The 24,606-nt window shown below is 32.3% G+C and overlaps 3 protein-coding genes and 1 long non-coding RNA gene across 14 annotated transcripts; 1 reads left to right on the top strand and 3 right to left on the bottom strand.

The window, feature by feature from the left end:
• Positions 1–4,300: 4,300 nt before the first annotated feature.
• On the bottom strand, positions 4,301–10,088 carry LOC100745727 (transcriptional repressor CTCFL). 6 transcript variants are annotated; one of them, XM_012381917.3, is made up of 12 exons: positions 9,881–10,088; positions 8,590–8,762; positions 8,295–8,518; positions 7,857–8,221; positions 7,603–7,772; positions 7,341–7,477; positions 7,125–7,275; positions 6,899–7,040; positions 6,558–6,830; positions 6,203–6,476; positions 5,877–6,110; positions 4,301–5,789 (listed from the first exon to the last, which is right to left on the bottom strand). In XM_012381917.3, the coding sequence occupies exons 2-12, from the start codon at positions 8,717–8,719 to the stop codon at positions 5,730–5,732; spliced, it is 2,160 nt and encodes a 719-aa protein (XP_012237340.1). In that variant the 5' UTR covers positions 8,720–8,762; positions 9,881–10,088; the 3' UTR covers positions 4,301–5,729. The 6 variants fall into 6 exon arrangements, with proteins under 6 accessions (XP_012237340.1, XP_012237343.1, XP_024221251.1 ...); XM_012381920.3 differs by lacking the exon at positions 9,881–10,088 and adding an exon at positions 9,674–9,796; XM_024365483.2 differs by lacking the exon at positions 9,881–10,088 and adding an exon at positions 9,692–9,786.
• Positions 10,089–13,807: 3,719 nt separating this feature from the next.
• Positions 13,808–20,159, bottom strand: LOC100748920 (transcriptional repressor CTCF). Of its 5 annotated transcripts, none has more exons than XM_012381913.3 (13): positions 19,833–20,159; positions 18,432–18,604; positions 18,135–18,358; positions 17,696–18,060; positions 17,442–17,611; positions 17,174–17,310; positions 16,946–17,096; positions 16,719–16,860; positions 16,353–16,625; positions 16,135–16,271; positions 15,755–15,894; positions 15,415–15,669; positions 13,808–15,322 (listed from the first exon to the last, which is right to left on the bottom strand). In XM_012381913.3, exons 2-13 carry the CDS (start codon positions 18,559–18,561, stop codon positions 15,263–15,265), a joined length of 2,184 nt encoding a protein of 727 aa, XP_012237336.1. In that variant the 5' UTR covers positions 18,562–18,604; positions 19,833–20,159; the 3' UTR covers positions 13,808–15,262. The 5 variants fall into 5 exon arrangements, with proteins under 5 accessions (XP_012237336.1, XP_012237338.1, XP_012237337.1 ...); XM_012381915.3 differs by having other exon boundaries at positions 15,755–15,870; positions 19,693–20,159; XM_012381914.3 differs by having other exon boundaries at positions 19,693–20,159.
• Positions 19,848–20,373, top strand: LOC117151295. The gene is made up of 2 exons (XR_004461106.1): positions 19,848–19,987; positions 20,123–20,373. It is a non-coding gene; the product is annotated as an uncharacterized LOC117151295 (long non-coding RNA).
• Positions 20,374–20,962: 589 nt separating this feature from the next.
• On the bottom strand, positions 20,963–24,056 carry LOC100749039 (motile sperm domain-containing protein 2). Of its 2 annotated transcripts, none has more exons than XM_003487007.4 (9): positions 23,609–24,056; positions 23,193–23,333; positions 22,918–23,095; positions 22,468–22,837; positions 22,306–22,381; positions 21,992–22,098; positions 21,707–21,907; positions 21,510–21,638; positions 20,963–21,435 (listed from the first exon to the last, which is right to left on the bottom strand). In XM_003487007.4, the coding sequence occupies exons 1-9, from the start codon at positions 23,688–23,690 to the stop codon at positions 21,259–21,261; spliced, it is 1,461 nt and encodes a 486-aa protein (XP_003487055.1). In that variant the 5' UTR covers positions 23,691–24,056; the 3' UTR covers positions 20,963–21,258. The 2 variants fall into 2 exon arrangements, with proteins under 2 accessions (XP_003487055.1, XP_024221271.1); XM_024365503.2 differs by lacking the exon at positions 23,609–24,056 and adding an exon at positions 23,578–23,596.
• Between the last annotated feature and the right edge of the window lie 550 nt (positions 24,057–24,606).

Here is a 24,606-nt window from a genome sequence, read left to right on the forward strand (position 1 = left end):
CGGAGCCATGGTTCGCCGTCATCGGCTTTGTCCTGAGCTAAATATCGATCACTGTCCCGCGTATGTGCGGTTATTATCGCGCGTGTCTCTCGTTACGCGATTTCCAGCCGACTCTTGGCTCCGACTTTCCGCCCTGGAGAAAAGATATCCTGCCGCGGAGTCAACGATCGTTACGGAAGATCGTAAACTGTCGCCGTTCATTGTGCAATAAAACTTGAGCATTCGCAACACTCCTCCGTCCATCCACGTCTTTACGTTCGTTCGCGCGGATCAACCTTCCGACCGATACAGAAAGGGATTAAGATTCATAATTATTCGATTAATTTCATAATCGATTGAGCTATAACTTCAAATAATACATTGAACTTTTCTGTAATAATTAGACTGCAGACGTTCGCGCGTTTATGGAAATTTCAAGATGCAAAAATGCACAGAATGCTTCGAGCGTGCAATAAATATGTAAAATATCTAAAGCAGTTGTTGTAAGTAACGAACGCGAATGTTAAAAGTTACATTAGCTTCTATTTTATTTAACTGTCTACTTTTATCGCGTTCTTGGCAATTGTTAACGGCGTTGTTTGGATTGTATAAGGACGAACATAGATGATCATCAAGGAGGTAATTTATCGAGGTAGAACTTTCAGGGTGCACGATATTCTATACACGAACAATATCGATCGTACAATTATACTACAAGAAACGATATAAGTTTTCTTAACTTTATCCTTCAAAGTTGAAGTTCAAATAAAACCATTTTCATTAATGAATTTACGTTGCAAGCAGCATGAAAATCAATTCTTGGAAGACACGCGAGGATCATACTTTGTATGTACGTACAGTAAAAGGGACGGAAAAAGGTGGAAAGCGAAACGATTATAATTGAAAAAAATACGACAGTGAGAGGACAGAGTGTTTCACCAATTTCTTTATATGTCCTTGCATACGTGTACATGCAATATACGTGTTCGTGAATGGGCGTGTATTTTGCAACTGAACGAACGCCGGGAAATAGAGTAAGGTAATTATCGTCATAAATTTTTGCAATAGCCTATCTTGTACTTAATCGCGTACGCATTATAGGGAACTGTGTCTGTCCGTGGTCACGCTTCGTGGATGCAGTCATTCACGCGGCCAATCGTCGCAATGGACTAACAACATCCTGCAATTAAAGTACTTGTTCTGATATAGTTCCACGACATGTGGAGCAGAGATCGAAAGACGACGGCCGACGAATTTCGGTGAAATCATTCTCAGTCGCCTATAACTGATTGCCTTTCCCCGCAAATTCATAAATCAACGTTATGCGCTCTGTACGTAAGACATACTTAACGAGCTCGAATGGCAAAATAGGAAAAGCTTCGCTACAACACGATAACAATCGTTAATGTACAAGGAGTTAAAATAGAAAGCGTATTGCTCTTTATTTTAAATCTAAACACCTATCGATTAATATTCATTGTACCTGTGCAAAGAAATTCAATTTTCCTATGAACAAAAGTTTTCCTCTGTAAAAGAAAGTGACTCTAGACTTTCGACCAACTTTCGTACCAAGAATTACCCCGTTTGCGAGGGTTACCTCGTTATCGACACACCCTGTGGTTTAAAAGGTTTCGCTCGTTAACCTGTGATCTCCGTGAATAAACGCGTCGTGCAACAAAGCCGTACGATCCGTCGATTTAAACAACGGTAGACGTTTCTCAGGACAATACGCGTTTTGTAGATCATGGAGAACAAAACGGGCGTGCTTAATATGCTCCGCGTCTTATCATGGAATCGCACGCGAAGCGGTCTCTTCGTCACGCAAAACGACGCTCGTAAAGAGATCTTGGAAAACACATATACGTGTCTACGTTCGATGCTGCCGCCAGCGTTTCCTATTTATTCATTCAATATCTTCGAATGTATATACGAACGTTTGTAGTTGTACGATTATATTATACTCGCGTCGAGAATCCAGTCAGGCTACCATCGACCGATATCACGCGATCCTTGATATTTTAATTAGGGAATTAATTATGTGATCTGACGTAAAACGAAGTGACTCAACATTGGGCATCATTTCAAATGATTTCAGAGTTATATTTACTTTAAGCAAGATATCTAAACATCGAAAATCTTTTTTAATTTTCGAATGGTTTCGTGCGATGGCTTTCACTCTTTTCTCTTTTTCATTCGTAATAGAGAAACTTGTTAAAAAATACTACCCTTGTCCAGATATCGAATCGAACGAATTATTGAAAAATATATATCTATCAATCATCATTGTTACAATTTTATTCTGAACTTCTGCGGCAAAGTAAAGATCAAGATACTTATCCACGCTTTTCGATTAACTAATAAGCTAAGTCACTATCTTCAATCGGTAAGCGAAGATCTATTTCACGTTATAGAATCGAAAATTCTGGAAAATATATAGAAACGCAATGGAAGAATACACAAGTTGATTGCCAGTCTAAAATATCGCACCGTATATTTTATTCATTCATCGTCCCCGCCGCTGTCTCGAACGTTTCGTTTGTTCATTGAATTCTAACGTTCGATTCACGTTGCATACGGGCGGAGAGCAGCACACGGATTCCCACAGCGACGAACGCGGTTAGGTCATCATTGTCCATGGTCATGGGCCGTCTAGGTGGTCCTCGTGAAAAGGAAACTGCATAATATATGCACACGCGTTTTATTGCGGCACGCGGGCAAACGCATAAAGGAAAGGCAACCGCATTATGCGCGACACGAGTTCACCGACACGCTGGTTTATCTTATGCGCTGTGATGGAATCAGACATGACGCAAGTGGTGCCAGGACAATTTTTCGTTTATTTTCTTTTCTCTTCTGCGTTCGGAACACCTTACAAAAATTAAACCTCTCGTTTAAACAATTCTTTTAAATGACATCTTTTTTTACAACTATTTTACAATAAACGGAGAGATTCGTCTCCATAGAATTAACAGTAAACTCGATGTTATATCGTATATATTCGATATTATAATAATTTTCATATATTTAACAATGGCTTCGCGATGCAAATCTTCGAGACTTTGCATCGAAATCGATTTCCTGAGATTGAGATATCTGATCTAGACTGGTCGCACGATGTCGTTGGACCAAAATGTATTCTCGCACCGATATGAATTTTCAGGTGGTTAGTAAGCTCTTCTGCGTAGAAACCACCGATATATACCATCGTGTAAAAGAAGGACCGTGGGAGGCGAAGAGAGTGCATTCGCGTGGGCCTGTATCCTGTGCCACGTCCATTTGTCCCCGTGTCCGTTTCGTTTGTCGACAGTAGTATGTATGCGCTGTCGAGATTATCTTTTGGTGGAAAACGAGTCACCGTAAATCGTATAGCGCGTTACGGTCTTTCGTCTTTTATAGTAAGCCTAGCAGAAGGATAAACCGCCCCTGCTGAGAAAAGATTAATTAAACGTATCATCGCGTGTTTAACATTTTACTTTGCATTATCCTAATTATTACGTATGGAATATGTAACGTAGATATTAGAAGAATCAAAATTCATGTATATAAGGAAGAGTAATGATACTTCACTTACTTTACATATTTGTTTCTTTCTCTCTCAAGGTACTGTTATAAGTTTGAGGCGGGTATACAACAGGGTTAACACTCGCTACCAGCAAATATGCCAACGTTAGGCGAATCGTTTGCACGCACGAAATTATATACACGTATTGTTACATCCGCTTTCATTCGACATTCCTTTGAAAGAGAGATTATTATTACGTCCTACGGACGCATCAGGAATACAAATGAAAGGCGTGAACTATCGAGTGGGTAAAAAAGGGGAAATTAGCATAATGTCTCGAATCATAAATTACACGTGTATTGTCAAAAATTGATCGCAGAAGTAGATATTATCTTTTATATATATATCTTAGAAATTAGTACAACTCTAGATTAATTAACAATATATAGTTGTATTTTTCTTCACTTGTTATCACTCGCTTTTAATGTAGTAATTGTAAATACAAAAGAATTCACTTCTTATGAACCGTAGACTATCGCGTGTTCTATAAATGTACCCTGATAAACGAGACGATATAATACGTATATATGTACAGGGTTAACGACCGCAGGGGGTGCAGTTGGGTGCGGCTTTTCCTAATATCGTTAAAGGTGAGAGCAAACGTTTCACCGATTATTTACAGGATACAAAGCAAATAACGGTTGTGTTAGAACGTTTATACGCGTTCCTCGGAGTAATAGGTATGATGTGTATAATGAATAATTGAATTTCTAACAAATATCGAAACGATAATTCATGGACGGAAATAATGTGCGCAAGTATCGTCGAAGATAAAATGTTTATTATAGAGAACATGCTACACCACTTTTTCTTTGGGATATTGTACGATAGTGCTCCGATTTGAATAGCACAAAATTAGCAACTGCTCATTTACAATTGTATATACTATTGTATATACAATTTTACAAGGATTTTACAATGTCAATTTCTCTTGATATTGGATTGATAGGAAATTGTCGTTTTGTGGATGCTCGATCAAAAAACTATACAATAGTTTGATCTGTCAACAAAACGCAAAAAGCCTCAATTGTTTAAAAGTTTTGTCCTTGTTTACAAACATACGTACTATTTTCTTATTAGTATATTCATGTTTTGCTATAATGGTTACGATCAACGTGGAAAAAAGGTGTATTCTAAAAATTCTATGTTTTGAAGAGAATGTAATTAATAAAAGAGAAATAAAAAATTATTATAATTATAATAATTATAAGATTACATTTAACTTCAAATTACTTTATGTCATTCATACTTTATCTTATATCCGCAAAACACTTGATCTTATAATCATAATCGTTAACAGTATATCATTAATATTCATTCTACTTATTCACAGAAAAACCGTGTATTATTACTATAAAATACTCCTATACAATCACAAATGTAACATCTCTCAAGTCAATGAAAAATTTCTAATTCTTTTTTTGTTGCATTATATATTACTTATGTACATTCCTATAAATATGCAGACATCATTCATATTAAATAACACAAAACTCGATCGATCGTTAAATTTACCACTAATATTCCCTCTAATTATTTATAGAATACGATGTTTACCTATAAAATGAAATATAATGGCAAGTATGTATATACATTGGAGCCTCGCATGATTCTGCAATTTCAGTTCCATTAACCATATATCAACAATGAACGAATCACCCAATGTCAACACTTTGCTACATTCTATGTTTTTCTGTTAACGTTTATTAAATGACTGATTTAAAAATATTAGATCAATCTATATTGATGATATATCCGATCTTATCTGCAAAGGTTTCGCTGATTTAAAATTTTCAAAGCACAAATTTGACAGAAAATGAATTAAAATTATAATTAGGTGCATACGAAAGTAATGACCGTAAATTGGCAACGCGTGTATATTACCGAGTAAAAATTTGCCATTACTTTCTTGCACAACTAATATAATTGTACATTCACTTTATATATTACTAAACCACAAAACTGTTTCTTCATAAATTATTACGTATGTCTAACACACTAATGGCAAAGGATGTTCTTGTACTATTCGTATAGACCACGTTGGATCCGGAAATTGGCTCCATTGGAGCTACTCACAGAGTCTTTAAATAATATTAAACAGCACTCACAGAACATACACTGTTACTGCGAGAAAGATAAGACATTTGACTATTACATAAATAAATTTCCTCACATTCATGTTTTTTTATTAAGAAATTGTCTGCAATATATTTATATTATCATTGGCTTCTTCTTCTTCCTCCTCTTCCTGAATAAATATAACAAATTCACGTCATAATTAGTCATGCCTTTAAATGGCAAATCATAAAGACCGCAAAAAATAAAATTTACTTACCTCGTCAAAACCAAAACATGTTTCCATTTCTTTCTGTAATTTTGGATCGCTTTGCATGTTCCGCGATAAAGATTTAGTACACGTTTCTGATTCCATTTTCAACTCATCTATTTCTATATCTTCTTCTTTTACTTCATCTCCTCCCTCGATTCTACCAGTTACAATTCCACTTTCTTGACTCAAAGGATCTTGCATCAATAAATCTCCATCTTCGTTAGCTACAACAGCCATTTGCTAAACAAGAATGAAAAAATTATATTTTATATACAAACGTGTACATAAACATTATGAACTAATATGCTTTTAGCATTGCTTATAACACATACTTGATCAGTTTCTTGATTGTCAGCTAGCTGTATAACCTCCAATACAACATATTGCTGACCATCACTTCCCTCCACTGCCATCACATCATCTTCATCTTCTTCTTCTTCATAATCTTTAAGCTTAGTAGCTAAATCACCTGTCATGACCTCTACTCTTTGCCCGTCTATTATTTGAATCTTTTTCTGTCTTCCCATCTTCAATGCTTGTTGCTTTTCTTGAATGGATGACTCTGGGTCATGCACAGCCATATGTCGAATTAGGTTTCCTTTATGCCTAAATAGCAAAACTTATATGCATACAACTGTATTTTCCTCTGTATTTTTACGTAATATGTGCACAACAAATATTACATACCTGAATGACCGTTCACATTCAGGGCATTGATGTGACTTCTCTTGAGGTGCAGGAGGAACATAAGAAGGATTGTGATACAAGTTACAATGCCGTTTAAGAAGTTGTTTCTGTCTGAATGATTGAAAGCAATGATCACAATGATATGGTTTTTGGTCCGTATGAATTAACATGTGGCTTTCGAGATGGCGCTCGGATATAGAAGCATATGGGCATAAATCACATTTATAACACTTTTCCCCTTCGTGAGTTTTACTATGCAGTTTGTAGCTATATCTAGAATGGTAAAATACATTATATATTTTATGTTTGGAATATATAACAGCCCAGTGTTCCCCACATACCTATCTGGGAATGATTTTCCACAGCGTTTACATTTCAAAGGTTTGTCAGAGGTGTGTAATTTTTGTACATGAATTCTGAGATCTGTTTTTCTCCTACAAGTTACTGGACATAATTCACATTGAAAGACTGGCTTGTTCCCAACTATAACATATATTATCATAAACAGAATAGCAAAAAATTACATAACAAAATTTACAACTTTTAACATGTAAAGTATCAACGTACCGTTATGTATTAATTTGTGAGCTTTTAAGCTGTTAGACTGAGTAAATCTTGCTTGACAAAAATCACACTCGTATGGTTTTTCTCCCGTATGTATGCGCAAATGGCGTTTTAGCTTGAAAGTATCAGGACTTGCATATGTACAATGCGGACACTGTAATGTAATAATAATTTTATGGTCGTAATTAACACTTTTTAAGGTATAAGTATACAATATACCTGATATGGACGTTCGCCTGTATGACACCGAATATGACGATGAAGTTTAGACAATTCGACAGATGCATAGTCACATTCAGGACATTTATGTGGCTTTTCATGGGTGTGTCTATATCGAACATGTCTAACAAGTTCACCTATAAATTTAATACTGTAATGATTATTGTGCCTCTGTATTCCAATATTTTTTATTTGTTTAATAATAGGAGGACAAATTATTATCGAAAAAGCAAGGAAGAAAATGTCTATAAATATTTCATACCAGAAGTTGTGAATGCACTTTCACAAAATTTACAACGATGTGGCTTGGTCCCAGTATGTGTATTAACATGATTTTGAAGCGAGGCCAGAGTTTTAAATCCTCTTTCACAAACGCTACATTTATGTGGCCTTTCCTCAGAATGTGATTTCATATGTCGTGATAGCAGATATCTACATCATATGCAGATTAAGAAATTGTTTACAAGTTAGTCAAATTTTGATTATGGTATAATTTAAAACAAACTAAAAAATTACCGTTTTGGACTTGTGTAGTTACAGTAATTACACATATGAGCTTGAGTAACAGTTTGGGACTTTTTAGGTAAAATTTTCACAATCTTAGTTTTGTCATCTTCTACTTCTGATTCCACAGGTACTTCATTATCTTCATTATCTTCAAAATCATAAACTGTAAGATCTTGTTCTCCTTTTCCTTCTTCACCTTCAGTTCCCTCTTGCTCTACCAGTCTGCTTCCCTTATCCTCATCATCTGGTTGTTGAACTATTAGTACATAACTGACTTCAGCAGGATTAGTATCAGATGGTACAATAGTAACTGTTTGATACGGATCTCCAGAATTGATTACAACCTCATTATTTCCATTACTAACTACCTGCCCCTATAAAACACAGTATATTTTCATAGTAATAACATAACCATGGCACTCCATGAACAAAGATAATTTTGCTTACATCTTCATCACCATCAACATTTTCTAATTCTCCAATTTCATGGAATTCTTCTTCTTCAAGTGTTTCTTCTTCATTTTGTACATCTGCTTCTTCTACTTCTTGGATTTGTACCTGTGTCATCACAGGTGTTTCATCATTGTTTGCTTGGTAGTAATATTGACCAGATTGATCAACAAAGTAAGTTCCACCCTCTTCACCACCTGACAATCCTTCCACTTGTTGCACTATAATAGGAAGTTTTAATAAAGATATGCCTTTTGTAAAAGATATAGAAAATTTATTTGTAAATACTAACACTGTACATGCTGTAATTGCTCTCCTTGACCTCCTTCTATTTCTTTATTAAATGTTTCTAAGTAAGTCTGTATCTCTGTTACAGATTCTTGCTCCTCTTCTAACTTAATCGTTGTTACATTACTTGTCATGGTCAAATCATTAACTCATAAAAGTGTACTTTCTCTCATTAGTCTAAAACAACAATAAATGTATTTTTTATTCAATGGTTTAAATAAATAAAGCTATTACTTTTATACAGTTTACCTTATATTATTAATTATTTTAGCAAAAAAACTTAAAATTAAATATGTTTTTGCATATTTTCTTACAAATTTTCAATAGGTCTCTATATTAAAAAGAAGTTGTAATTTAAGCTAACTACACAATCATTCTAAAAAACATAATACTATATGTATACACATATATACTACATCTAATTGATAAGAGAGTATTTATGTATATATTCAATCACTTATGACTTGAAAATTAAAAAATACATCGTGCAACAGCAACATAGTTCTCAAAATAAAAAACTTCAAATATCTATATAAATAAATATCATTAAGGATGAGATCATTTAAATAGTTATCGAATTATTATTGGAACGCTATAAAGTCCAAACATCATACAAATGAAATATGACAATATTCGTGTCACAAGAATCCATAAGTGTAAGTGGTTTTGCATTCGAGTATATCCGAAGACACGTGAATACATAAGAATATTCGGAAATAGCCGAAATATGGGATCAACACTAGTCTATCGGTGGGAAAGCACAAGACGTCATGAATCATGAATCGTGCAAAATTAAAGGAAAATCAATACATTGAGGTAAAGAAATTGAAGATACGAAAGAACGAATGAATGACAGGGATCGAAAGTGATTCAATTCATCATGCGTTGGAATCCTCGTAATCGAGGATCAGTGTTATATCATTGAAAAGTCAAACAAGATTGAAAGATAGGTGCGACACACGCTGCCGCGAAATGCCATGTAACTCGCGAAGCGGGTAATGCGAACGAGGATGATGACATGGGCAAAATGTGATTGCGTGCTTAAGGAGCATGTGGAAATTCGTAGCAGGCCTCCACGGTTTTCAAACCGTAGACTTTCGTCAGACATCGGAAGTTCCGAAGTTGCGCATTCTGTCGGAAAGCTTTAAGACAACGCGGATGCTTTCGATCACAGGACACAGGGGGCATTAACAACAAAAATTTCAGAAAATTATCACCGTCGGCGCTGTCATCAATGTAGAGGACGCAACGGAAGGGTGTACTATCCGTTCTGCTGCGTGCTGGATATAACTTACCAATCTTTTGCGTTTAGCTCGCGACTGGCTGACACAGGTCTCTTCAAATGCCACTAAAAACCGTCTTTCTTCACACAGAATCGTGTTTTCACGTTATGCTAAGTTCACTTACAGCACAAAATCTCCAAATATTCATTAACCTCGTAAAGTCGAAAACGTTCGTGTGAGGGCGTTGTATATGATCCGGAGGACAATATGGCCGATCGAACTACCAATGTTCAAATACTGCGCGTTGATAACTGCGCACTGAAGCGCCGAACGATTGTCGTTCTAGGTACTTCCGGACATTAAACTTACCTAGATCTTACCCGATCTTACCAATTAATGTCTTCATTTTTCTATGCATCCGGTTTTCATGTTTGAGCATGCCACGGTTTGTTTAATAATACGATGCTATTGGTAAACGCAGCTTGATAAAATCGAGATTTTAACGACCTCATACTTGCGAGTGAAGATACTTAGACTTTATAAAAGAAAAAAATATCTGATGCCACATGAAAGTAGCTAAGAGAGAAAAGAAACTAAAAATCTTAGTGATGAGACCAACACCTATTTACTTATATGAAATATTGTTATTTTTTCCTAAATGGTTAGTAACTGACGTACTTTGATGAGCAAAATACATATACAATGATAACGTCACCATTGTTTTCTTTTGTATGTTGGATATTAAAATATTATATACATACATATGTATGCTGTAATTAATCGAACATTTGTTAGATGCATTGTTAAAATCTCTTCAAACAATTGGCACATATTTTATTTTTACAAATTGAAATATTACAATTTTTGCATAATTTTAATGATGTAATGGAGGTCAAGCATAAGGTACAAAAAATATCGACTTTCAATCACTTTTGTAATATGTATGTATATTTTGCAGATGACCTATCTTTTTAAATGGAAACCTTTTGTTTTATACATATCGAAATCTCTCATCATTCTATGAAAAAAAAGTATTAGGATAATACGGTCGAAAATTGATTAGTTTAAAAAATATTTTAGCTTTAATTTTGTAGAATATCATATGAAAACAAGGGAAAACGAAAGACAGTACTTTTGTGTTTATGATTTGTTTGTTTTGCGTATGATAAATTCCACAAAATTAAAGTTAGAATATCTTTTAAATTAATTATTTTTAGACGATATTACTCTAATACTATTTTTCGCAGAGACGACTAACAGCAAAATACATATGCACTTTTACATTTGCAAAAAGATATTATCATGAATATATAGTTTGTCACTTTGAATTATTTATCTTTTTCTTTTTCATTTTTTCTTCATACTCATCGTTTAAGAGAAACACGTCGAGAACTAATAACATGAACATGCTGAACACTTATTGTGTATAAATACACTATTTGGTAAGTGTAAATTAGCAACTTAAATAATAAATGTAATATTATAATAATAGAATTCCATGATTTTTATAAAAAGTATATAATTAAGTAATAAACTGTTTTCATAAAATAGTACAGTTTATTAACACATTTTATAAAATTATTGTGAATGAAATATTTACGTGTGCTATATTATATGAATTTGATACCAAGAATTTTATTGTGTATATAACATAAAAAAATCTTTCTATAATTGCTTTATTAATCAGTTGAAAGTATTAATGAGCTATTTAAATAAAAGAATTAATATTAAATAATTTGTGATATTAAGGGGTCTAGAAATTTGAAAAAATCGAAAATTTATTTTTCATATTTCCAAAGTTTAGACATTCAAGAATATGCCCTTAAAAGGATTTTTCAAAATTTCAATTATTTTATGAGTTACAGCCATTTTTGTGACGCAGCATCTGCTTCGATCCGACCAGAACAAATGAACAGTAGACGGTAGACATTGTCCGAATAAATTTGTCTCAAAACTTTAAACGCGTTTTTCTCGAAACTACTTTTTTCGAGTTGCCGTGCACGATATCTCAAGTTCTAATGAACCGATTTATTTTAAATTTGGTCTGAATATTCCTTATATACTTCTCTATCGTCCGGACTACGCTCAGCTCAAAATCTTTAATATTACTATTTTTAAAATGTTGTATTGACTTTTCCAAGATTCAGACGATAGCGGCATCCATACTAATTAAGAATCTGTTCACTTTTTTGTTTCAAATGACCAGAAGGGTTGATATCATGCACGCCACGACACCCCATCTTTGGCAGCACCCACTTTGCCAGCTCATAACTTTTTAAATATTAAGTTTTTTTCCGGAGATTCCGAAGACAAAGATTTCAGAAAATTATCATCGTCAGCGCTGTCATCAATCTAGAAAACGCAATAGAAGGAGTAACGTTCGTTCTGCTATATGCTGCGTGCTGAAAATGGATTAGTGATAGATAGTGGAGCTTTTTGCGTCCACTTTGCAATCATTTGCCAAAAGTTTTCTCAAATACCGCTAAAAATCGTCTTTTTTCACATGGAATCGTGGAATCGTGGAACATAAAATGTCCAAATATTGACTTACTTTGTAAAGTTAAAAACGTTCGTGTGAGGGCGTTGTATACTACTCGGAAAACTATGTGGCCGATAGAAGTACGAATGTTCAAATCGTGGAAGTCCTTTAAATACTGCGCATTAGTAACTACGCACTGACACGCTGGACAACTATCTTTTTAGGTAGACTCAGGAGTTAAACCTATCTAGATCTTACCTTTTTCCTTTTTCTATGCATTCAGTTTTCACTTACTAAAGTATGTTTGAACATGCAATGGTTAAATTCATTTAATAATGCGAGGTTATCGACAAACGTAAATTGATAATTGGAAATATAAGTTCATTTCGTATACTTAAATACGGAACCTAACCCCAGAGGTGGTAAGAAGAGGGTAAAATTTGTTTTACAGAATAATCGTATTTCTATGTCCATTAAAGTTAATGATGTGAAATTCGGCATATGAACTCATTAAAAATAAACGAACACGTATTTGACCAGTTTTCAAAATTAGATACTTAAAGAGTATTCAACTAGAGGCTAGCGAAGCCGCGAGTGGGCAGATAGTATATTATATATGTATATATTATAATTATTTGGATATTCGTTAGATATAATATTAAATTCTTTTGAATTCATAGTTGACACATATCTTGTTTTTACAAATTGACATATCATTTAATTTTAATAAAACAATTGATTTTATATTGTTTTCATATATTGTTTATTATAAAATGTTGATGATGTAATAAAAGTAGAGGAAGAGATGCAAAATTATTTTTATTTTTAATCACTTTTTTATTATAGCAGTTGTAATCTCATATATTGCATGGAAATAAATAGATTGCAATGCAGAACATATAGATTTATTACTTGTAGGCAAATATACTTCGATAGGTGTAAATTGGCAACTGTTATAATAAATATATTATAATAAAAAAATACTATGACTTGTTTTAAAAATATATGATTCAGTAATAGACTGTTTTCATGAAGTATGTAGCTTGTTAGCTTCTTAGTATATAGCTTGTTATTTATTTCATAAAATTATCGTGAATGAAATATTTATACATAATATTATATGAATGTGATACTATGCGAATTTTATCACGTGTATTTAACATAAAAAAGACTACAATTCTATCATTAATCAGTTTAACATATTAGATGATTTATGTAAATAAAATAACTGATTTGAAATAATGTGTCTAAATTATAAATTACAAAGATGATAAATCGTATAAATAATATGTAGGTATATGTATGAAACATTATAAAAGTAATTCCAATTAGCCATATTTTTCTTACAATAATAATGCATTTACTTTCTGAATATATTAAATGTCATACATAAACGATCCAAAATATAACAATTGGATCCTGTAGTTCTATGCGTTGCTCGGAATAATGTGTGCGTTGAACAATTTAATTCCTAACAAATAACGAAATGATAATTTATCAACAGAAATAATATGCGCAAGTATCGTCGACAACATAATGTTTATTATAAAGAAGATGCTACACCATTTTTTCTTTGGGATATTGTATGAAAGTGCTTCGGCTTAAATAGCACACAATTATCAATTGCTCAATTACAATTGTATAAAAAGTGTACAAGAGCGTACAAAATTTTTACATTGTTTTTACAGCATCAATTACATTAACGATTTATATAGAATAACTTACGTGCGACAGTTTATGAAAAATTGCGTGTAAGATTACATTTACAAGAAATTGGCTACATAAGAGAAGTCTACATGTAATCCATATAGATAGGAAATGGATGTTTCTGAATGCTGCGCAATCACAAAATTATACAAGAAGTTAAACTGTCACAAATCGATAGAATGCAAAAGGATTCAATGAATTAAAAGCTTCATCACTGTTTACAATCATATGTAATATTTTTTTACTAGTCTATTTGCATTTTGTTATAGTTGCAATCAATATGGAAAAGAAGGTGCAGCCTAAACATGTAATGTTCTAAAGGAAACGTAATTAAAAAAGATGAATAAAAAATTATTATAATTATACTAATAATCATTACAGTTCTCTTAATATCAAGATACTTTCCGCCATTCATACCTTATCCTGTATCCACAAAAAATTTGACCTGATAGTCATGGTCATTAATATTATATATAGGTACTTATTTATAGAATGATCATTTATTAATATTATGAAATACTTCTATACAATCACAAATGTAACATCTGCTAGATCAATGAAAAATTTCTAACTTTTTATGCTGCAATACGAATTTCTTATTATGTACATTCCTACATATATGCAGATATCATTCATATTAAATAACTTAAAACTCGATCATCACTATTAAATTTACCGCTTGTCTTTCCTCTAGTTATTTATAGAATATGATGTTTATCCATAAAATGAAATGTAATGGTAAGCATGTATATACATTGCAGCCTCGCGTTATTCCGTAATTTTAGTTCCATTAACCACATACCAACAATAATCAATCAATGGAAATGTATTATTACATTCTATGTTCTTATGCTAACATTTACTAAATGACTGGTTTAAAAATATTAGGTCAATCTATGTTAATAATATATCCGAATGCATTAGTGACGGTCTTGTTGAGTTACGATTTTTTAAAGCAAATTTTACTGATAACGAAGTAAACTAATATTAATTACATTATTATAAATGTACATTCGCTTTATATTTCACTAAATTATAGAACTACTGTTTTTTCATAAATTATTACATACATCTAATGCACTAGTGGCAAAAAATGTTCTTGTACCATGCGTATGGACCACGCTGGCCCGAAAATTGGCTCCATTGGAGCTATTCACAGAGTCTTTAAATAATATTAAACAGTACTCGCAGTATGTACGGTGTTACTGCGAAACAGATAAAACATTTGACTATTACATCGATAGATTTTGTCGCATTCATTTTTCATATTACGAAATAGTCTGCAATATATTTATGTTACCATTGGCTCCATCTTCTTCTTCCTCTTCCTAATATTCAATATTACAATAAATTCACATTATAATAAATCATATCTATAAATGGCAATTTGTGAAAGCGGTAAAAGATTAAATTCACTTACCTCGTCAAAACCAAAACAGGTTTCCATTTCCTTCTGTAATTTTGGATCACTTTGTGTGTTCTGAGATGAAGATTTCATAGCAGTTCCTGCTTCTATTTTTAATTCATTCATTTCTATTTCTTCTTCTTCTTCTTCTTCTTCCTCTTCTTCTGCTTCATCTCCTTCTTCGCCTGTACCAGTTACGATCCCACTTTCTTGACTCAAAGGATCTTGCATCATCAAATCTCCATCTTCACTGGCTACTACGGCCATTTGCTAAACAAAGGTGGAACAATCAGAATTATATTCATACATAAACATAATGAACTAATATTTTTTTAGCGTTTGTTATAATACACACTTGATCAGTTCCTTGATTGTCAGCTAGCTGTATAACTTCTAATACAACATATTGTTGACCATCACTTCCTTCGACCGCCATCATATCCTCTTCATCTTCTTCTTCATCTTCGTAACCTTTAAGTTTAGTAGCTAAATCACCTGTTATTATAACACAACACATGGATATTAGTCAATGACCTGAATACAGATCATTGAGTAAGTGTCCCTGTGATTACAATATTTTATGACTATTCATTATATATGTGTAGTACAATTTGCTTCATTCACAAAATTTAAATATTGTTTTAAAAATATCAAATTTGCGACTTGTTCCTAATTATACACATATAAATGAACCAAGTTTCCTTGTTCTGCCTTGCAAGTTTGATGAAACTTTACCTGTCATGACCTCGACTCTCTGTCCATCTATAATTTGAATCTTTTTCTGTCTACCCATCTTCAATGCTTGTTGCTTTTCTTGAAGAGATGATTCCGGATCATGAACAGCCATATGTCGAATAAGATTCCCTTTATGCCTGAAAAACAAAATACGTAGGCGTTCAACTGTATCCTCCTCCATATCTTCACTTCATAAGTGTATCACAAATATTACATACCTAAACGGTCGTTCACATTCAGGGCATTGATGTGTCTTTTCTTGTGGCGGAGGGGGGACATAAGTAGGATTATGATATAAATTATAATGCCGTTTGAGAAGTTGTTTTTGTCTGAATGATTGAAAGCAATGATCACATTGATATGGTTTTTGATCAGTATGAATTAACATGTGGCTCTCGAGATGACGCTCGGATATAGAAGCATATGGACACAAATCACATTTATAACACTTTTCTCCTTCGTGAGTTTTACTATGCAATTTGTAGCTATATCTACAATGGTAAAATACATTATATGTTTTGTGTTTGCAACATATAATATTTTCACTTTTGTAGCTATTATACAGCCCAGTCTTTGCCACATACCTGTCTGGGAATGATTTTCCACAGCGTTTACATTTCAAAGGTTTGTCAGAGGTGTGTAATTTTTGTACATGAATTCTGAGATCTGTTTTTCTTCCACACGTCGTTGGACATAATTCACACTGAAACACTGGCTTGTCACCAACTATAACACATATTATTATAACCATAAATGAAAGAAAATTACATAACAAATGTAACAACCTTTAACATATAAAGTATCAACATACCGTTATGTATCAGTTTGTGAGCTTTTAAGCTGTTAGACTGAGTAAACCTTGCCTGACAAAAATCACACTCGTATGGTTTTTCTCCTGTATGTATGCGCAAATGGCGTTTTAGTTTGAAAGTATCAGGACTTGCATATGTACAATGCGGACACTGTAATGTAAATGTAATGATAATTTTATGGTTGTGAATAACGCTTTTTAAGCTTTTTATATGAACATATAATATACCTGATATGGACGTTCGCCTGTATGACACCGAATATGACGTTTGAGTTTAGATAATTCAACAGATGCATAGTCACATTCATGACATTTATGTGGTTTTTCATGTGTGTGTCTATATCGAACATGTCTAACAAGTTCACCTATAAATTAATACTAATGATGATTACTATGTTTCTGCACTTCAATGCTACTTGTTTCTTTTAATAATTCAAAGTCAAATGCTTATCAAATGAAAAAAGATATAAAGAGTTTATAAATATTTTGTACTCACCAGAGGTTGTGAATGCACTATCACAAAATTTACAGTGATGTGGCTTGGTCCCGGTATGTGTATTAACATGATTTTGAAGCGAGGCCAGAGTTTTAAATCCTCTTTCACAAACGCTACATTTATGTGGCCTTTCCTCAGAATGTGATTTCATATGTCGTGATAGCAGATATCTACATCATATGCAGATTAAGAAATTGTTTACAAGTTAGTCAAATTTTGATTATGGTATAATTTAAAACAAACTAAAAAATTACCGTTTTGGACTTGTGTAGTTACAGTAATTACACATATGAGCTTGAGTAACAGTTTGGGACTTTTTAGGTAAAATTTTCACAATCTTAGTTTTGTCATCTTCTACTTCTGATTCCACAGGTACTTCATTATCTTCATTATCTTCAAAATCATAAACTGTAAGATCTTGTTCTCCTTCTCCTTCTTCACCTTCTGTTCCTTCTCGTGCTATTGGTTTGCTTTCCTTATCCTCAGCATCAGGTTGCTGAACTATTAGTACATAACTGACTTCACCAGGATTGGTATCAGATGGTACAATAGTTACTGTTTGATACGCATCTCCAGAGTTTATTACAACCTCATTATTTCCATTACTCGTTACCTGGCCCTATGAAAAACAATATACTTTCATAGCAATGGTATACAGTATGACATTCCATGAACAAAGATAATTTCTCTTACATCTTCATCACCATCAACATTTTCTAATTCTTCAATTTCATGGTATTGTTCTTCTTGAGGTGCTTCTCCATCATTATTTACATCTGCTTCTTCTACTTCTTGAATTTGAACCTGTGTCATGACAGGTGTTTCATCATTATTTGCTTGGTAGTAATATTGACCAGATTGGTCAACAAAGTAAGTTCCACCTTCTTCTCCACCTGACAGTCCTTCCACTTGTTGCACTATAAGCTAAAGTTTTAATAGAAGCTTGTTCCTTCTAAGGTAAATATAGAAAATTCATTTGAAAATACTAACACTGTACATGTTGCAATTGCTCTCCTTGACCTCCTTCTATTTCTCTATTAAATGTTTCTAAGTATGTCTGTATCTCTGTTACAGATTCCTGCTCCTCTTCTAACTTAATTGTTGCTACGTTAGTTGTCATGGTCAAATCATTAACTCATAGAAGGCTACTTTCTGTCATTAATCTGAAAGAACAAAAGATGTATTTTTTATTGAATGCTTTGTAAATAAAAGTATAATTTTCAAATAGTTTACCATATATTTTACTTTTTGTGTCATAAAAACATATTGTAATTAGTTACGCATTTGTATATCTCTTTATAAATTTAATGGAGTTATTCTATTGCAAACAAAATTTTATATTTTATGCTAACTACATAATCATCACTTATAGACAACATAGTGCTATATATGTACACATATATACATACTATATCTAATTGTGAAGAAGATATTTAGCTACATATCTAATCACTTATTGCAATATGCAGTTTTGGCATTAAAAAGATTCGAAGATCTACTTGATAAATATTCATGAATATATGGAATCATTTACATAGTTATCGAATTATTACAGAAACGACGTAGAGTCGAAACATCATATACATAGAATATGACAATCGTTTCATAAGAATGCGCAAGTGTAATCGGTTTTACTTTCGAGAGCATTCGAAAACACGTGCATGCATTCGGAAATTGCATCGATCATCACTGATATATCAGTGGGAATGCACGAGGCATCATGAGTGGTGCGAAATTAAGGAAAAATAAATATATCCTTGTAAAGAAATTGAAGGTACGGAAGATACGGATGAACCAGAGGTGACAAGAGCGAATAATTAATAAGATTGACCATGTGTTGGAATCCTCGTAATCGAGTATCGGTGTTATATCATTGGAAAGTCAAACGGGATTGACAGAAGCGACGCACGCTGCCGCGGAACGCCATGTAACACGCGAAGCGGGTAATGCGAACGATGATGACGCCATGGGCAAAATGTGATTGCGCCGTGATGGGTGAAGGAGCGTGTGGAAATGGGTAGCGGACCTCCAGGGTTCCGTAACCGAGGACTTTTGTCAAACATCGGAGGCTCCGAAGTTGCGCATTCTGTCGGAAAGCTTTTAAGACAACGCGGGTGCTTTCGATTTCAGGACACAGGGGGCATTAACGACAAAAATTTCAGAAAATTATCACCGTCGGCGCTGTCATCAATATGGAGGACGCAACGGAAGGGAATACTGTTCGTTCTGCTACGTGTTGGATATAACTTACCAATCTTTTGCGTTCAGCTTGCGGCCGGCAGGCACAGATCTCTTCAAATACCTTCAAAAATCGTCTTTCTTTACACGGAATCGTGTTTTCACTTTGTGCTAAGTTCGCCTGCGATTCGAAACCTCTAAATATTCGCTTACCTCGTAAAGTCGAGAAAGTTCGTGTGAGGGCGTTGTGTAAGACCCGGAGGATAATATGGCCGATCGAACTACGAATGTTCAAATGCTGCGCGTTGATAGCTGCGCACTGGCATGCATCACTCGTCATGTTTACACCGGACGACTGTCGTTTTTAGGTACTTCCGGGTAGTAATTTTACCTATATATTACCAATTAACTTTTTCCTTTTTTCATGTATTCGGTTTTCACTCACTGAAGCATGTTTATAAGTATACGGCGGTGAAACTACTTTAATAATATTTTGTTACTAGTAAATGTAGCGTTGATAATGCTGAGATGTAAGTTCATGTGATATAGTTGCTGGTGAGGTGCATTCGACGAAATAAAAAAAGTCCACCGCCATGCGGAAAGAGCGGGAAAGCCATAGTTAAGGTGGGAACAAGGATTAAAATCTTAGTGGGGAGAACAACACCCATTTACTTATGCGAAATATCACTTTTTCCTAAATGATTAATAACTGATGTATGTTGATGAGAAAATATATACAATGACGATACAATCACATGTTAAGTATTAAAAAATTATATACATATGTATGTGCAATTATTCGAACATTTGTTAGGTACAATATTAAAATTTTTTTTGTCAAGCATAAGGTACAAAAAATGTCTTGACTTTCAATCAGTTTTTTATTGTAACAGTTCTAATCTCACGAGTTTGCACTGAAATAAACAGATATTACACGATAGTACACTATATGATAAATATAAATTAGTGAGTAAAATAACAAATATGATATTGAAATAAAAGAATACAATGATTTTTAGTAAAAGTATATAATTAAATAAGAAACTGCTTTTTTTAAATATATAGTTTATTAATACATTTTATAAAATTATCGTGAATGAAATATTTACATATGGTATATTATATGAATTTGATATTAACAGTTTTATCACGTGTATGAAACAAAACGAACTTCCCATAATTGTTTCATTAACCAGTTAAAGATATTAGATGAGCTATGTAAATAAAAGGATTAGTTTGAAATAATTTGTATTATTAGATTATAAATTACAAGGAAGATAAATTGTACAAATAGTATGTAGAAATACGTGTAAAACGTTATAAAAATAATTCCAATTGTTATATTTTTTTCTTATAACAATAATATATTTACTTCCTAAATATAGTAAATAGTATACACAAACGTCCCAAAATATAACATCAACTGATTTCTTTTATGTTAATATTGATAACATAAAAACATGTTTTATACGTATCTTACATAATTCTTTTTTAGCAAAAACAACGAAAAACAAACATAAGCTATGAATAGGAAAGATCGATTTAAAAATATTAGAGTTATAGCATAAACATAAATATATAACAATTAAAATTCGTGTTATGTGTATGTAGAAATCAAATAAATTTCTATCTGTATAACCTATATTCCATGCATGTCACAGACTTGTTGATCCATAAAATTTTTAATATCAACTTTTAAAATATAAATAACTACTATGGCCATTATGATTGTAACTATCATAGAAAAGAATAATAAATGCTTCAAGAAAACGACATCATTGTACAACTTTGTATGACTGTCTTTCAAATGTGCTATCTGTAAGTAACCAATGTATATATTAGTATACTGTTCATTAATATCATACTTTTAATCACATTATTTTGCCTTACTTTCCGGGAAAGTATATCTATTTGACCAGTTTCTGATAAGCCTGAGGTAGAATGTAATTTTGATGTTTCATTACTTGTAATTCCACCATCGCAACATCTTAATTTATGTTCCTCTGCTGGTTTCTCAGACTGAATAAAACATAGATTAACAATTACACATTAAACGTCTATATAATTAATATATATCGATGTGTTACCTTCCATAAAACTGCTAGTTCTTGGGCCGATGCGTTCGGATCTTTTAATGGAAGGCACATAACTAAGAATTTATCGACATGAAAGAGACTGCGCATATTATGTTCTTGTTGTACAACGACTGAAATCGTGCGTTGTTCTTGAGGTAATAAAACTCCCGAACTTAGCCGTACTTTAAACTTTCCCGGCGACGTTGTTTTTACCTACATATATAATAGAAAATATTTATGCCATGTTCCATATACATCATATCGTAAATTTTATCATAGAAGAAAAACTCATCTTACCTTATAAGATAAAGGTTTATCTACAGTCACATTTTTAATTGTAATTGTTCCACTAATTTCATTTCCTACTTTATTAAATATAAATGCATCTGGTTCAATTGATAATACTGCAGAAGAATAAGTATTATTTGTCAGTGTAAGAATCAAAGTAGAGCTTTTATCTTTGCAAACATTTTCAATATTTACAATAGATGTAAAAATGAATTCTTTCTGACAATAAAATTTCCATTTCACACAAAAATCAGAAAGAATTCTAAAGAATCATCTCTACATCTATGATTTAATAATGCCTATAAAAGTATAATTTTACTTACATTGTTCTTCATTTGATTGATCTCCAAAACTACTTGTAGATTGTTCTGTTAATGGAGAACCTTCTGCAAAATGTACCTATAGTTACATAAAGATAAAAAATTAATTCTCAAAGGAAGTTGTGAATTATTTGACATTTATTTTTCCACTAATTAATTATATACCTTCTTATTATCAAATTTTCCATTTATTGTAGCATCTATATTATTTTGTGCTTCCGGTACAAATTTGAAGGTATATTCGTTACTACCTCCCCAACATGTTAGTATGTCACTAGGTTCTACCAACTCATGTATGTTGCTTTTATGCACAAATTTAATTTTAGGAATTGCCTTAGGTGGCAACCATGACTTTATCATTTTAAATGCAGTGTTTAATATCCATGGCATTTCAAAAATAATGATATAATTCAAAAAATTGGGGTAATAATTTTTACAAAGGTTGATCAGGTACTTGATAAATTCCATATCCATATTTAAAATACCAGTATCTGACATATCAAAGAAAAGTGAAATTTGATTGCCATTAGTTTGTCTGAAATACCATAGAAAAGATAACATTAATTCTGAAAACAAATTGATCTAAATAATTTATTACAGATTATTTAATCTTACCTTTCTAATCTTTCAAACCAATACACAACAAGCTTTTGCAATTGACTAAAGTCTTTACTGCCTTTAGTATGTAACTTACATTTAATAACAAACATTGTTTTACCATCTTTGTCTTTACCATGAATAAAGCACAATCCATTATTTAAATATTCTTTCATCACATTCTCTTCTGTAATCTCTGTAATTGGATAATATTGTAATAGTTTCATTAAAACTTATATAATTTATACATAGCAACTAAAAAAACTGTACATATGAATGTATATTATCCATACCATTTGTGCCAAATTTACTCCTCCAGCTGCAAGTCTCCCATAACATATTAAGTGAGTCTTGCATATTGTTTTCATTGTGCTCTAAAAATCTTTTTAACCAGTTATTATTGTTTACATTAGCAATATCTACAGGGTGAAATTCTGAAATTGGATTCAATTAAATGATTAATTGAATCATAAATATTTTTATGTATTATACATTTTATCAATTAAATACACAATAATAAGTGGAACAAAGGCTTCATAAATTATTCATAAAAATGATTCTTATTCTTTCATCGAATACATATTGAAAACATTGCTTTGGTATATGACACTAAGCTTAAATTTTACCCTGTGAGTTAGTCAGGTTTTTTCAAAATACCATTGCAAAGAAAAAGTACACCTTTTTACGATATGAAAATAAATATACACACTAGGATCTGGTGGTCCCTCGTCAGCCAACTTTTTAAAAAATTTTTCACGAAGTTCCGTAATTATTTCTGTTCGTACTTCCATCTTTGGTTAACCTGCTGATGACTATGACACTAACACTTTAACCGGCAGTGAACTACTAATACGATAACCAGACACGATAATTGTTTATCCGGATCCGGACATCAGATCTGCGCGCAGAGACACGCGCATACTGTTCGGAATCTTTGGACTTTATACTGAATTAATTGAAATCATACATTCTTTCTCCCATAATTATGTGTGGAACACACTTTTTCTTAAACATATACTGACGTAAGAGAACTTGATGTAAGTTCTAATTTTTTTACGGAAGTGCCACAAAGTCTGATTTGTAAAATATGATCTATGAATAATTTCCTTATAGACTATTACGTATTGGTTTGCTGTCAGTACGTATATTTATTTAAGCTTGATTTCCATATGCCCACGTCTAATATGTACTACAGAGAAATACACGAGTCCTTCGTTAATGAAAATAAAATAATAAAATTCAGTGGTACATTAAAATATTAAATGTTACTGTACTACAAGAGAATTTTAAATATTGTAAAATTTATGTTTTATGTATAAGTTTAAAATATGTTTTTCTAATTATAATCATTTTAACATCATTGGTAATTGATTTTTAATTACTATATTATTTGTATATATTTAGGTTTATTACTTTTTAAATTTGCTTAGGTTTATGAAAATAAATAGAAAAAAATTTTGAATATAAAACTATTTTTGTTGCACTTATAATTTTACAATAGTCTGTTAATATACACAATAATATTTTGGACTAAAGATTCTAATAATTAAATTATTAAAGTTACAAACAATAGTTAAAGATAGTAACTTCATAAAATACAGACGCTTTTGAAGAGAAAAAGTAATGAGCTCTATTAATTAATTAAATAGTAGAACTTCTTATGTATAAAATATTTACCCTTAATTTTCGAAATACTAATCGTGCTTT

Source organism: Bombus impatiens, unplaced genomic scaffold (assembly GCF_000188095.3).
Source record: "Bombus impatiens unplaced genomic scaffold, BIMP_2.2 scf_0136, whole genome shotgun sequence".
NCBI lineage: Eukaryota > Metazoa > Arthropoda > Insecta > Hymenoptera > Apidae > Bombus > Bombus impatiens.

What these genes read in the sequence shown, in the direction of transcription:
- LOC100745727 (XM_012381917.3), bottom strand. Translation starts at nt 8,719, where the DNA reads ATGACAAGTAATGTAACAACGATTAAGTTAGAAGAGGAGCAAGAATCT. An exon ending in TCACAAATTAATACATAACG is followed by an intron (nt 7,041 to 7,124) that starts GTACGTTGATAC and finishes TATATGTTATAG; the next exon opens with TTGGGAACAAGCCAGTCTTT. An exon ending in GGAAAATCATTCCCAGATAG is followed by an intron (nt 6,831 to 6,898) that starts GTATGTGGGGAA and finishes TTACCATTCTAG; the next exon opens with ATATAGCTACAAACTGCATA.
- LOC100748920 (XM_012381913.3), bottom strand. Translation starts at nt 18,561, where the DNA reads ATGACAACTAACGTAGCAACAATTAAGTTAGAAGAGGAGCAGGAATCT. An exon ending in CAGGCGAACGTCCATATCAG is followed by an intron (nt 17,097 to 17,173) that starts GTATATTATATG and finishes TTTACATTACAG; the next exon opens with TGTCCGCATTGTACATATGC. An exon ending in ACAATCAAGGAACTGATCAA is followed by an intron (nt 15,670 to 15,754) that starts GTGTGTATTATA and finishes ACCTTTGTTTAG; the next exon opens with CAAATGGCCGTAGTAGCCAG.
- LOC100749039 (XM_003487007.4), bottom strand. Translation starts at nt 23,690, where the DNA reads ATGGAAGTACGAACAGAAATAATTACGGAACTTCGTGAAAAATTTTTT. An exon ending in CGAGGGACCACCAGATCCTA is followed by an intron (nt 23,334 to 23,608) that starts GTGTGTATATTT and finishes ATCCAATTTCAG; the next exon opens with AATTTCACCCTGTAGATATT. An exon ending in TAGATATACTTTCCCGGAAA is followed by an intron (nt 21,436 to 21,509) that starts GTAAGGCAAAAT and finishes GGTTACTTACAG; the next exon opens with ATAGCACATTTGAAAGACAG.